Source organism: Hydra viridissima, unplaced genomic scaffold, assembly GCF_058129835.1.
Source record: "Hydra viridissima isolate aposymbiotic clone 2 unplaced genomic scaffold, HvirCarnegie_v1 scaffold_1, whole genome shotgun sequence".
NCBI classification, from domain to species: domain Eukaryota; kingdom Metazoa; phylum Cnidaria; class Hydrozoa; order Anthoathecata; family Hydridae; genus Hydra; species Hydra viridissima.
The window spans coordinates 36,863,097-36,877,705 of record NW_028324300.1 but is presented as its reverse complement, the minus strand read 5'-3'; the positions used below and the strand labels follow the sequence as shown (position 1 = coordinate 36,877,705).

Genomic DNA, 14,609 nt, shown 5'->3' with positions numbered 1-14,609 from the left:
AATGGCTGATACATGTTTCTTGAGCTAAAGAATCTTCAACAACATCATCATCAATTTGATGAAAATGAAAGAATGTCTCCAATGTTAACTACATAAATTTCATAATTATTAACTGTATCCTCTTCCATGTCCTTTTGCTCTTTAGATGCATTAGGTGTGATAGTCACACTTACACTAGTTGCAGCAGCACTTGTAGTTGACTCTTCAAAAAATTCTCTAAATGCTTTTCCGAAATTTGACGCATTGTTGGTGATAGTTGCTGTGATTTTTTCTACGTTAAGGTCATATTGACGATGAATTTGAGAAATCATTGCAGCAATTGTATCCTATGTTTGACTACCATAAAATTGACGGCAAGCAAGGGATACTGATGCTTGTGAAACCGAACTAGATTCGTTTAGAGGCATTTCAATAAAGTGTGCAATCATGCCAAGATAACTTTTTCTATTCAATGACCATGACTATTCAATGTCAGCAGTTGTGAAAACAAATGATGCTTTTTTAAATTTGCTTCTTACTTTTTCATGCATCTTAGAAAGCTTTGAATTTAAACGTTTGTTAAGAGTCTTGCAACACATGATGCTTACGTTAGGATTGAATCCACGAAGCAGTCGACGAAAAGCCGGTTTTTTGACGGTAGCCAAAGGACGCATCTCTTCAGCAATATAATCCACAATTAAGTTGTCAGCTTCTTCTTGCGATATAATACGACGTCGTGCTGATAACTCTGATACTGCTTCATGGTAAGTAGTTTGTTTGAACTTCTTTATAGCAGGGCCTTCCTCAGCCGTTCTTTCTACACCAGCTTTGCATAGCTTACGCTTCTTCTGAACATCTGCCTTATGTAACTTGTAGTCTTCAAAGCGATTCTTGTGCAAATTCTATACAGTAAACATAAAACCCTTTAAAAGTTAAGTTTTTACTTTACTGTAACTGAGTAAGTATTGTAAACTTCGATTATTATTATTAATTTATACAGCAACATTAAATAATTGCTTGTTAATTATCAATTGCATATTGTTCAAAAAAGATAAAATAAATTAAACTAATACCAAACTGAAAATTACCTTCAACTGCTTAACAAGGTTTGAAGTTGATACCAGCGTGCCCGATAATGGATTTAAATTACGTACACATAATAAGCATATTGCTGATAGTTTATTACTTTTTTTTGATCTGGCTACGGTTTTGAAAAACTTACCATCTACAATGGCTGGTAAAATTTCATTACTTTCTTGATTTTCATTTGCTGATTCAAAAGTCTTTTTATTTTCGCTGTTAACCGCAGCTATCTTTAATTTAAAATGATTCCCGCGATATAATTTAATAATTACCATAATGAAACCAAGGTAGATAAATAAAACAAAAAATAATTCAGAATAAATAGTGGCTAAGTGACACTTCAGAATAAACAGCGACAAAGAGGACAATGTACATTGTAAATGCTTTCAGCAGTATTTGAATTATAAGTATTTCCAATAAGTACTTTCTATGAGTATAAAGTACAAAATACTAATAAAAAGTATTTTAAGTACAAATATTAAATACTTCCAACAAAAGTATTTAAAATACAAGTACAAATACAGTGAAAGTATTTAAAATAGTATTTTAAATACTTGGTATTTAAAATACTCCCAGCACTGCCTATATCATATTTATGTAAGCTGTATATACAAAATTGACCAGGTTGCAAACCAAAGCTATGATAAACACTTAAACCATAGCCACATTTATTGAAACATACCACTGCAGACGCTACAGCTATATTGATAACTTTCCTACATAATCCTCTTTGGGATACCGTTTCCATATTAACCTCATTTGCATTACATGCATCCAGTAAATTTATGGAAATACCATGGTTGTGTTGCTTTGAAATATGTCTTCAAGTTAAAATAAGAAGCTCTATAAGCTAAAAAGTTAATTTCCATACTGAATGAACACAAATATAGATAAGAAATAAAATAAATTCAGATATCATCCTGGTTGCTAAAACCGTTTCTATGGAACTAGAAAATTATAAACATTTCAAATGCTAAATTAGACTAATTTATATGCTGTTTAATCTAATTTTGATCTTATTTTCAGAATCAGCAATGTCAAATTGATAATTTAAATTTTGAAAATTTTGAATTTTTTGGAGGTATGTACCACCTTAACAACATAAAACTGAGCATAATTTTCCAAAACTTTTAAAGGGAAACCCTGTCACTTGAAGGTGGTACCAGGGGAAAAACCTTTTTTTTTTATTTTAACAAATGCACTAAATAATATTTATACAAAATTCAAATGACATCCTTATTTATCTACGGGAATAATCCGTTTTTACTCTGAAATAAAACTTTGGTCATTTTTCAATGACTTATCCTTGTCTTCCAACAAAGATAAGCCAGTGGAAATTTCTGCCGTCTTTCGTTTATTCTTTTTGAAAAAACGAAAGACGGCAGAAATCATATAGAAAAAAAATTAAAAATGAAATAAAATCATAAAGTCTGAAAGAAACCAACCAAAATACTCCACAATCATGTTGTCTCTCCTTCCTCAAGTTCTTCTTCGTTGACACGTGTGCAGTTTTTATGAAAGCATTTAGCAATTCATTGCTAATGTCATCATTTGTTATCTGAGCCATTGGCGGTGACATAATTGTGCATGAGCAAAAAGTAATTATAATTGCTACCCGTTGGTTGCAACTTTTTTTAGCGACAGGGGTCTTTTTTGTCACTAACATGGTTTAACCCGGTTTCTCCCAGATAGTCGTGCAAGAACAAAAAGTTGTTCTCGCACTAAATGATCGTTCTCTTTAAATGCAGGATTTATTCGTATACTAATTTCAAAACTATTTCTCCCTCAAGAAAGTTGTCTTCTGCAGTACTTTGTTGAAGAAAAACTCGTATGTTCCAAGTACGCTCAGTGCATGAAGTGTTGAAAATCTGCGTACTTTCGTTTTCTTGGATTGAAGTAGTAACACCTCTTAACTCCAAAGATTTTGTCTATCAAAAAACGCGGATTAATACAATAAAAAAGTTAAATGGTAGTTAACAACGCGGTGATTATAATCTTTCTCAAGAGAGGTATAACCCAGTGGGCACTTCAACAACGTTTCAGACTGGTGTCTAAATGCCATCTAAAAGATTTTTCGATGTTAACCCTTTTTAGACGTTTAAATTCAGATGTCTTTGAGGCATCTTATAACAATCATCTGAGAGACATCTGCATATTAGATGTCTTCAAGACACGTCAAATTAGTAATCTTAATGACGGCTACTACGTTAACACCTTTTAGACGTCTGAATTCATTTGTATTTAAGGCATCTCAAATTAGTCATCTGTGAGACTACTAACTATGAGATGTCTTCGAGACACCTCATACCAGTAATTTTGAAGACGGCTTATTTGCTGTAAAAAGGTTACAAAAATATTAAAACATTAAGACTAAATTAGTGTTATGCAAAACAAATATCAGATGAGCACTTTACATTTTAAAGAAGAAAAGTAAATATTTCAAAAACATGTAAATACACATATATTAGAAGGTACAATACAATTAAAAACTAAGTAAAACTTACATATTTATTTCAATATATTATTTTTTTTAGTTCAGCACTCTTGCGTGCTAGATATTTACACTCTAAGGGCGAATGGTTCTTTGAAGAACCTTAAAGGGTTCTTGTCGTTGGTGCTGTGGGAGCACCCGTAGATGTTCTTCAAAGAACCCTAAACAGTTTTTCGAAGAACCTAAGATTTCTTGATAGTTCCGATAAATCATTCGGATAGGTTCTTCGAAGAACCCTAAAGAGAACCTTTTTTTTAAAAGAAAAACTATTTGTAAAGCTTCTTTAAAGAACTGTTTTTGAAGGACTATTTCAGATTCAAGACATCTGACTGAAAAAATGTTCACTAGACAAATCTTTGAATAATTTTTTGAAAAAAAACCATAATAATTATTATTGAATTTTCGAATAATTTTTTAGCCTAATAATTTTATTAAAACTTATTATTTTTCCCAAGAAACTAATCTATCTTCTTCCAAAAAGTTTACATCACGTGATAAAAGTGATTTAACGTTTTACCATATACTTTTTATGCAAAATGATGAATTAAACAACGACTAGATTAACAAAAAGCATATATTATAAGCAATAAAAAATTACAAAACTATTGGATAAAATAAATTTAAAAGTTGCTTTATTTTATATGCTTCTGTTACCTCCCTTCGTAGAATTAGCTAAACCTAAACAAACAATAGACGATATATAAAAGGTGAAATTGTACTCATCATCTAGTAAATCTCTCTCTCTTGTTTTATAAATTTTACAATTTAAAAAATTATGTTAGGCAGTTGAAGTTAAGATTTAGATATAAAACAAGTTTAAAATACATCAATAACCTTGTACAAAGTGTTCGCTATCCTGTGAATTGTTACAGGGATTTCCTTATTTGATACACCAAATATGATGTGTTCAAAAAATAATTATGTGTTTTTCAACTGAGCAGAGTACTGAATATTGTAAATAAAATAAGAGGCAAATATACAAGCCATCGCTAATGAGATATCAACATCATTATGATGTTCAACTATTTCTTGGCTATCTAATATAATTCTACAAAATTTTGATGTCAACCTTTGAGCTCGAGGGATTGCAATAGTTGGTGTATTCTGTTTTGGAGTATCGTCAAATGTAACCAAGGTTTCAACAGATTCTTTGATTAGCCGTGAAAATAAAAGATTTACTCCATTAAATGTAGCATCTGAAATAGTAAAAAAAAATTATAAAACAATATTCAACAGAAAAAAGCATAAAACCTTTTAGCAATAGTTTATTGGAAAACAGAAATCTCTTGTTACACAAAATTTAATACCTCTCTTAGTGCTTTCATTAACTTCACACTCAATTTCAGAAAAAACTTCGGAAATGAAATCGTTTTTACACTTCAATTTAATCAAGTTTAAGATTTTATCTTCCATGCCCTTCATCCATTGATGAAGTTCTTTATCGAGATCTTTACCAAATCTTAGTTTCATTTTGCTAAGAAGCTTTAACATCATTATTATAAAGATTATTTTTAAGTTGGAACACACAAAAAATAAAATCAAGAGGTTAGTTAAAAGCCTACCAATTGAGCAGAGCAGAGCCATGGATATTTAGCTTTTAGATCAACTGTGCGAAGACATCCATCGAAATCTTTTGCTCTCATAAACCAACTACGATGCTGACGATCAATCAGCATATTCATGTCTTAACAAAGTTTACGGTATTCATTCATCATATCCTGATGATGTTTTGCTACAGTTTCATCATCCTCACCAATAGGCAGAGAATGTGGCTAAAGAAATTTATTTTTCAATAATTTTGAAATCTCTTTTTTACCATTTTATCCCAAAACAGATAAGCCTAATTTTTACTAAGTCTCTATGTGTCCTACTACAAGCTTGGTTATTCTCTAGACAATCTTCAGTGCGCTTGCGTCCTCTTCCTGGATTACCAAATTTGATTTTTTGGATAGCAACAGTCTCAAATTAATTAACAAGGCTCTTTCCTTCTTGAACTTATTTTTTAGACTTTCCAATAGCGTAGGCTGCGATTATAAGTAAATTTATTTGACATAAGCATTAGCATTTATATATATACACATATATTACATACATATATTATATACATATACATGCATATACATTACATTTTACATATTTTACATATTCTTATTATATTGTATAATTCATTTTATTTATTATATTAGCCATTAATCAACTTACACACAGTACAAATTGTTGTGATTAACTACCACTCCTTGAAGGGAAGTTATTCAAATAAGGATACTTGCTATATTGGCCGGCAACCACATCTGAATATTGCGTACTGGATGGATACCTTTAAGTAAAAATTAAACAGTAACAACAAAGTAAATGTAAGAAATTGTTTTTGTTAAAAGTTGTATAAAACAAAAGTTTAACAATATTGTCAGGATGTTTTATGTTAAAACAAACTTTTATATTAACAAAACAACCTCACGATATTGTTTTATTATTGCTTTTTACAACTTTTTACAATAATAACTTTTTTATAGGTTGGCATGTTTTATTGTCAGTATGAATGAGGTAATTGTTACAATTGTTAATGATCAAAACAACATTTACAAACACACAACACAGAGATTTTTATATTACATTTCAATAAAAAATACACTTACAATGTAAACTTGCAGATGTCATCGTATAAATATTGAATCAATTGGTTTCTACAGCTGCTCCCCTTAAACTGCAGAAAGTAACGGTCTTTGGCCTCACAAGCTGCAATAACTGCTGGTGGCAAAAGAGGTAGTTGATATCGAACTGGCCATGGGGTCATAGTTCTAACACATCCTACTAAGATATTTCAAGCACCAGTGTAATGTGTTTTTGACGCACTACTGCCAAGCTCTTACACAGTAGTAAACACAAAATTTTTATGTCAGCACAAGGGTATTGTTAATTGTATCAAAAAGTGTAAACTGCATTAAAACTCACTTTAAATCAACTTGATGTGCAGGTAGTGCTTTATATATATATATATATATATATATATATATATATATATATATATATATATATATATATATTAGGGTGGGTCATTATGATGTAAATATTAAGTTGGGGCTGTAAAACATTACTAAAATGTTGCGTTACAGTCTACTTATGAAAAAAAAACTTATTTTGAAATAAAATGGAAGCGTGTCTTGGATCCGCAACTTTGGGAATTAAAATTACTGTATAATCGTATAATGTAAATACACACGGTTTAATGCTATATTCCATTACTCAACATCTTGTTACATTAAATTTTAAAATGCAAGCAGTTGTTGAAGAAGAAAAAGTCAGAGTGTAGTGGATAACACATAACAGCAAATTGTTTCAGTTGTTTGCTATTTGTTACGGCTCAAGAAGATTTGTGCTCGAGATTTGTGAAACTGCAAAATCATTCCATGTCTTGATTTGTGTCCGAAAACTTTCATAATTGTTGCTGAGATGTCTTTAATAGTACGTTCAAATGCCTGAGAATGGCATGGAATACCACTCAAGACATGAACGTGGAACTAGAAATGTTCAAGATCATCATTAGAAACAGTTGATAAAAGCGGTGGTGGTGTTGCGATAGCAACAGACCAGTCGATTATCTTTATGAATGACGAAGCTTCTGGATCAAGCTTCCCAACTAACACAAAACGTTCAAGAAACGTTCGTAGAACGTTAGAAACCGTCGGGTACGTTCTAAGAACGTTCTAAGAACGTTTCTAACTTCTAAGAACGTACTTAAACGTTTTTTGTTAGCTGGGTTGATGCTTGGTTTATCAAAAACACGTATCTTGCCACTTTGTGATGTAGCTCGTGCGTCAATTATTTTGTCACACGAAAACTGACGAATTGATACATTTTCATCTGTAACTCCTCCAAGAAGAATGTTCTCAGGATGAGCAAAATAACAGTTATTTTGCAACACTGGTTCAAGAGTTTCTTCTTTCTCTAGTTCATAGCAATGCTTAATAAGATAGAAGAACTTTCTTACTCCTTCAAGGCAGGAATAATGACGCTTTATGTTGAACCATAATGATGCATGAACATTTACGATGAATTTTATAATTCTATGGAATGGTTTTGAAGGATTTTCCTTAGATATATACAAACGTAAAATACGATTGGCCCTTGTTAGCCACCTTGCATGGTTTAGATTTCCTGGCATAGCAGTCTGGAGGAAAAATATTTGATCGCAAGCAATGTGTCCCTGCTGAACAGCTAAGCAAGCTTTTACAAGGTATATCTGATAAGAGCTTAAATCTTTCTTAACCCCTTTCTGCATGATTTTTTTTTTTTTTTAAGCTAAGTAAATTTTTTTCATGAGGATTTTATGGAGCAAAACAAAATTTACTTACGTAAAAAAAAATCTTATTCCTAAATAAAGATTATTATGATTTTTAAAATTGTATCATATATGATACTGCATCCATAAATAGCACAACATAATTTTATAAAACTTAACAGGAAAAATTTATTTCAAAAAAATAACTATATAAACAAAACATTATGCATGAGAGCGATAAATAATTAGGCATGAAACATTTTAAAACAATTCCTTTCTTTATTGAGACAAATTCCAACATTACATTTTTCACATATTATATGTTAACGCTGAGAAGCCATGAAGTTTACAGTAAGAACGAATACTACCTACAATTGGCCGATGTCCAGCAGCATCAGTTTGTACACAAATATGAGGTATATGATATTTGGGTCCTCTTTTTGCTGGAACACTAGAATATTGCTCGGAAGGACGACCACGCTTTTGTAACAAATCTTTTCCATTTGATAAAAGGAAATCAGCTACAATAAGTTTAAATTTTACTAAATGAACTTTGCAATTTTCTTTATTCCAAAGTATCCATGTATTAACAATAATCATGTCAATGAAGTGAAAAAAGATACAATGGTTCCATTTTTTTGAGCGAACTTTGATTCGATAATAACTCAAAAGAGTGTCAAGTAAATCAACACCTCCCATGTGTTTATAATAAATTTGAACTACATTTGGACATGAAACCAGGATTTTTTTGCCTTCTGATTTTGAAAATCTCTGAACTTGTTGGTTGGCTACCAACATAGTTTGACAACAAATTCACTATTTTATTATCAAACCAACACACAGAAGATAACTTTACTCCTTCAATATGAGTCAGTTGCTCAATATGATATCCACGCTTTTGCTTTTTAAATTCTTTTTTCGTTGGTAAAGGGCAATTTTTTAATCGGTTTTGACGAACAGTTCCTAACATAAGTATGCCTTGACCATACATATAAACTTGCAATGGTATAATGTTTAACCAGTTGTCAACATACAATAAATGGTTGCAATTGTGAGGAATAATGCGTGCAAGTCTTATAAAAACATCACCACTAGTACTAATACGCCATTTGCTATTAGGCAAGCATCCCTGTTACTGATTTTACACCTATCCGTGGCCTTACACAATTCAGGATATTGTTTAGTGTTGTAAACCTTGATCTCTTCATCACTTGACATCTCATTATCACTTGACATCACTTTATAACTTGATATCACTTTATCATTTGACATCTCAATTGGCAAAAATTCTTCATCTGACTTTGACTGTTCATTATCACTACAAGATGTTTCAGTTTGATCAATATCATTATCAAACTTCAATTTCTTATCTGTAATTGGTAAATTGCATTTTTACTTCCTCTTTTTTCTCTCTTCTGCAGCTTAATTGTTTCTTCTTTGTCTACTTTTCCTATTACCATCTCCCGTACCGTTTTTTGATCTATCCAGAATTCCCATTCAAGTATTGGATTTTTTTCTGGCAGTGGACATGAACAAGCTGACCTTTCTCGAACACCATTATTAAAACACTTACACAGACAAAAAATATCGAATAGTTGGTCTAACATCTCGTCACCCTAGAATTGGTTTGTTCAACAGACCAATTTAGAAATTGTTGGTTAAACTTTATTTAAAGATAGTATAGATATTTTAATTTACTATCTTTACTTTAAAATTATTGATAAATTGAAATACAAAGCTTGTTTACCTAAAATTAGGACGATATTAGCATATCGTATTTGGACATTTAACAAAACTGCACTGAGTACAAAATCTTTTAGAATTTTATAGGATATTGAACAAAATTTCAGGATAATGAACAAAGCAACACAAATCACAAATAATATTTATTCTTGCTTTCTTTAACAATTTTAGAAAATGAAAAATAAACTCAAAAATAATTCTTTTAAGCAAACATAAAGGTTATCACCAGTTTGAAGAACTATATTAAAATTATAATACCATGTGGTATTATAATTATAATACTATGGTTTTATAGAGTCTTATAAGCAGTCTTCTTTCTTTTTTTTTTTTTTTTTTTTTATGGGTTTTTTAGTTTTTAAAATCAATTCATAATATTGTTTGTCAATTTAATGGGGAATATACTTCAGCATTTTGGCTAAATCTATCTTTTTATTTTCCGATAGTGAAAATTGCTCAGTTTTTAAGGCCCTAACTTTTGGCAATTGCAGTGTTTCAGTAGATTTTTGTTTCCTTGTACTTCGTTTATATCCAATTCTAACACATTTAAAGTCTTCATTGAAAGATGTTCCAAAACTGACTTTTAAAATTGTATTTTTATTGTACACAATTTGTTTTATTTTCGTGTAAGGAATTTTAGAAAATAGAGAGGTAGCTGCTTTTTGATAGTCCAGAAAATCTGTGATAAACATCTGCAGGATTTTGAAATTACATGATTTTGTAGGCATGCTTTTTAATGCTCTTATCAGACCGATTTGACTGTATATTTCTAAATTTTTAGTGTAACGCTCTATAGCAGTGTGCTGCATCAATCTCTTGTAAGTTACTGAGTCCTGGCTCTAAAACTTTTTGCTCTATAATTTCAATCTTGCCGCTGTCTTCTGACTTTAGAAAATTAAGTAATGCTAAACTCATTATTGAATCTTTATTTTGTGGAACGCAACTGTCCGACCACAGAATGATTTTACTTATATAAGGAATGTCTTATACTATATCTTTTAATATTTTCACAACTGCACTAGCAAAATCTTTGCCAGATCCCCCGCTTAAGTATTCGGACCATATGCTGTTGTAAAGCCTTTTGTTAATATTACAATGACCAATTAAATTGTAAACATTAAGTTTACTAAAATTATAAAAGCTTGATACATTAGCTTTTGGCAGATTAAAAAACATTTTCAAGATTAAAAACTACAGCTACTTCACCATAAATAATCTATCGGTCCTTCGTTCTTTCCTCAAATCCTTCTATTTTTCTTTGGATGTGCAATTCTTGCTGATATTTTCTTTTCTCTGATGGTTGTTCAAGGATTTTATACTCTTCGCATTCATCACATCTATCTTTCTTAGGTTTAAAAAATGATAAATTATATTCCTCATTGAAGACTTTTCTGTAAATGTTTCCTTGTACAGAATTTTCATCTGTAACCTTGTACAGATCATACACTTTTGTTAAAGTTAAACAACCATCTAAATATTGCTTATTGTCTTTGGCACGGCAGTAGGGTAACTTAATCAAACCTCATCCACATCCCCACTAAAAAAACAGTTGAAAGGCATTTAACAGACCTACACTGCTGCACAATACATCATTCGATAGCTTAGTCTTTCATTTACAAACTATGCAGACTATTGTAGACTTTCTAAAAGTGTTTGGCATTACCTTTAAAAACTGTACTTTGTGTCAAAAGCACTGAATCTCGCCCACACTTGAACTCAATCTCGTCATGTCGATATAAAGTCGCCCACTGTGTGCCTTTTAAAAAGAACTTATACTCATCTAGGGTGACGTTATATACAGGTTGGTGAGATTAAATCTCGTTAGTTAATTTGTATGCTCAATTGCACTATTTTAACTAGAAAAGTAAAAAACCATGGGGTTTTTGTGAATGCGAACTTTCACCTCTCCCTAGATTCTGACCCGGATCTGGATGGGACTCGTAATACAAGGGTTGCGAGTTCTAATCCTGTTCAACATTTCTTACTTCAACTGGATTGACCAAATATGAAAGCTGCTTATCAGAAACAACAATTTCTGCTTCTAAAATAAAAGCGTTTCTTTGTAGCAAACTGTGAATTGCGTTATCTTCTTCTGTACAATTTTGTAACTGTTTTAGAAAAGTTTTCATTCTCGTTTATGTCAATCAATGATTCACCGGTACCATTGTGCAAAACGTTTGCAACACCTTGATCATTATCTGCACCAGGTATTGAAATGTTATCAACGGTTGAAATAGCTGAAAATCCTCAACTGGGTGTAGATAGTTTGGCAAATATGCATCACAAGGAATAGCCTGAGGATTAAATGGATAAATTCCACACGACTTGAACCCAGATGTAATGTTACTACGAGTCATTGCTTTTTTCTAAGTTGAAGCAAATATACCTGCAAAATTTGAACGACAAGTAATAATTCCTGGAAACTGACCCATCAGATCTTGTGCTGTAGAGCGATAATAATCTTTCAGTGGCTTGAATAAGGTGCGGTCGCATGGTTGAAGCCAGTTTGATGTGTGTGAAGGTATTTCAACTATAACTATCTGGTTCTGGATAGCAATATCAATAAGCTATATGAAGTTGTGAGAATCGTGCCCATCCAGAATCAATAACTGAGGACGTTGTGGACCAATGTTTTCTAAAAATGTCTTGGTAAACCATAGCTTTGCTAGTCCCTGTTTAGTCCAACCACTATCGGACCAGCTCCAATTTGTTCCCGGTGGCGCGGACTCTGTGTTAAAACCCAATAAAGAGCTGGATGTCTTTCCCTTCACTATAACCTGAGGTGGAATGAACTTACCCTGTGCATTCACACATGCAATAACAGTGACTGACTCTAGATTCTACTCGTTCGATTATGGAGGTTTTTGTGCCTTTTCGTGCTACCACTTTTCTTGGTTTTACATCAAGTTGTAGACCAGTTTCATCCATATTCCATATGGATTCTGGTTTAAGGGGAAAACCATTCTTCACTATAACGCCATTCAAAGCTATAAAATATTTTGACACTTTACCTGTATCCATGCATCGATGTCGAACTGAAGCTGTACCCTCAGGTTGTCGCAGAGTAAACTTATTCCCATGCCGGCGCTTAATTAAATTCCACCACTGGTTGCTTCGAAGTATGTTCTTGAAGTTAACTTTATGCTTTGTGGCAAGTTTCCCAGCATAATTCAGGAACTGTGACTTTCCAAAACCTACCCCTAACTTTGCTCTATTGCTTGCATAATCGATAAGTTTTTCTTCCATTGCAAATGGTAGGGTAGGTTTTCTTCCTGGCTTTGCTCCAACAACAACTTTTCCGGAGAGCCTGTCTCTCAGTGTTGTACGTGGCACATTGTACAATATTGCTGCCTTATATGCGATTCACACGAGGGGATATTTAATGGAACATTCCGTGGAACATTGTTGTGTTTATTATCTATATTCTTTTAAAAGACCGGCACCGATCTCTAAGATCAGCCCGTATATTTATCCATGTATATAAATATGACACATGTCCCTAATAAAACATAATCCAAATAAAAATGTCAATAACTCATAACTCCTCTTAATCCAGTGGCCTTTATTCTTTATTAATCGTCCAAGACTGGATACTCGTATTTGTTCTTCTCTTGTATCTTCCACTAATCTGTTTTCTTTTGCAATTATCATTTTCTTATTCTCAAAATCAGGTGAAACCGTTGCGTTACTACTGTATTCATCAACCAGAAGATTAGGATTGCTTCTGCGCATTATTGCCGTATTATCCCAACTCAAACAAGGAGCTGATATTGCATACACTTTTCTAAGATGAACCTGATTTCGACGAAGGATATGTCCATTGTCATTCAATTTTACTTCATACGATCTAGGGGCAACACATTTAAGTATTTTACCCCTTAGACTCCATTCGCGAGTTACTTCATTTTGAATTTCAACATTTTGACCTTGTCTAAAGACATGTGGTACAAAAGGACCAATATGTCGAAGTACTTGTATGCGATGTAAAGAATTTTATTTTCTGTTTATAAGTAGGCGTGCTAGAACGATCTTCATTTCTTGTAAGAGAGAGAAAAGTAACAAAATGCTTGTTTTTATATAACAACTAAAAGGAAGCGTGAGAGGCTTGAATGACTGCGCGATTGCGCGCAACATTCCCCGCCCAACATTAATTTTTAACTAAAAGTTCAATATCATTTTCATCGCAAAATTTCACTTGAATAACCTTTTCGTCCATTGTTTTATATGAGGCTTCCAATAAATATAGCTTGTTTATAAGTCGTTCGATGACAATTGGTTTTTCATTATTAACGTACCTAACTTCTGCTGCTCGAACTTGCTTGTCATGTGATTTGATTAATTTCTGTACTATTCCAGTTTTCCACAAAACGTGTTTAGCATTTGGGTCATGAATTAATACAAAGTCATTTAATGCAATTTGATTTGTGTCATTTCTTTTTCTATGCTTATGATGTTCTTTTATCTCTGTGATGTACCCTTCTCGCCAGCGCTTCCAATAATGATTTAGTACACTCTCAATATATTTACTACGTGTATTTAAATTGTACTCTATTAGGTCTTCCTTAAATGCTTTAAATTTCATTGTTCTACCATATAACATGTGATTCGGTGTTAATTGGGTGTCTCCAGGCATTTCGTATGTAAATGTAATTGGGCGATTATTAGTAACGGCTTCAACTTCGGCTAATATGGTCAGAGGTTCTTCGTATGTAAGGCGGGCATTTGCTACACTCTAAAAAAAAACCCGTGAAAAATAACGGAGTATATTACGGACTACTCCCTCAATATAGCACCAACGGAGTTCTCCGTTAATTTAACGGAGTAATAATTTAACGGTTTCAATCCGTTACAAGTTACAAGTTAATCCGTAAGTTTAACGGATAATTTGTTGAAGTAACAAAATAATCCGTAATATATGAAAAACTATTTTGTTTATCTTGAGAAATTGCTGAAATAAAACAGTTCTAGATAATTTATACGGTGTTTAGACGGTTAATTAATTGCTAGGGTTTTAGATGGCATCAACAGCAATAAAAC

General features: G+C 32.2%; 2 protein-coding genes and 1 pseudogene across 2 annotated transcripts; all 3 read right to left on the bottom strand.

The window, feature by feature from the left end:
* Positions 1-461: 461 nt before the first annotated feature.
* On the bottom strand, positions 462-6,356 carry LOC149894780 (sterile alpha motif domain-containing protein 3-like; annotated as a pseudogene).
* Positions 6,357-9,889: 3,533 nt separating this feature from the next.
* LOC149894779 (uncharacterized) lies at positions 9,890-13,711 on the bottom strand. Its single transcript, XM_090072378.1, has 2 exons — positions 10,984-13,711; positions 9,890-10,091 (listed from the first exon to the last, which is right to left on the bottom strand). The coding sequence occupies exon 1, from the start codon at positions 12,816-12,818 to the stop codon at positions 12,366-12,368; it is 453 nt and encodes a 150-aa protein (XP_089928504.1). The 5' UTR covers positions 12,819-13,711; the 3' UTR covers positions 9,890-10,091; positions 10,984-12,365.
* An 8-nt stretch (positions 13,712-13,719) lies between these two features.
* Positions 13,720-14,205, bottom strand: LOC149894778 (uncharacterized). Its single transcript, XM_090079664.1, has one exon. It carries the CDS (start codon positions 14,203-14,205, stop codon positions 13,720-13,722), a length of 486 nt encoding a protein of 161 aa, XP_089935790.1.
* Positions 14,206-14,609: the final 404 nt, after the last annotated feature.

Coding starts and splice junctions, on each gene's coding strand:
- LOC149894779 (XM_090072378.1), bottom strand. CDS start 12,818: ATGGAAGAAAAACTTATCGATTATGCAAGCAATAGAGCAAAGTTAGGG.
- LOC149894778 (XM_090079664.1), bottom strand. CDS start 14,205: ATGCCTGGAGACACCCAATTAACACCGAATCACATGTTATATGGTAGA.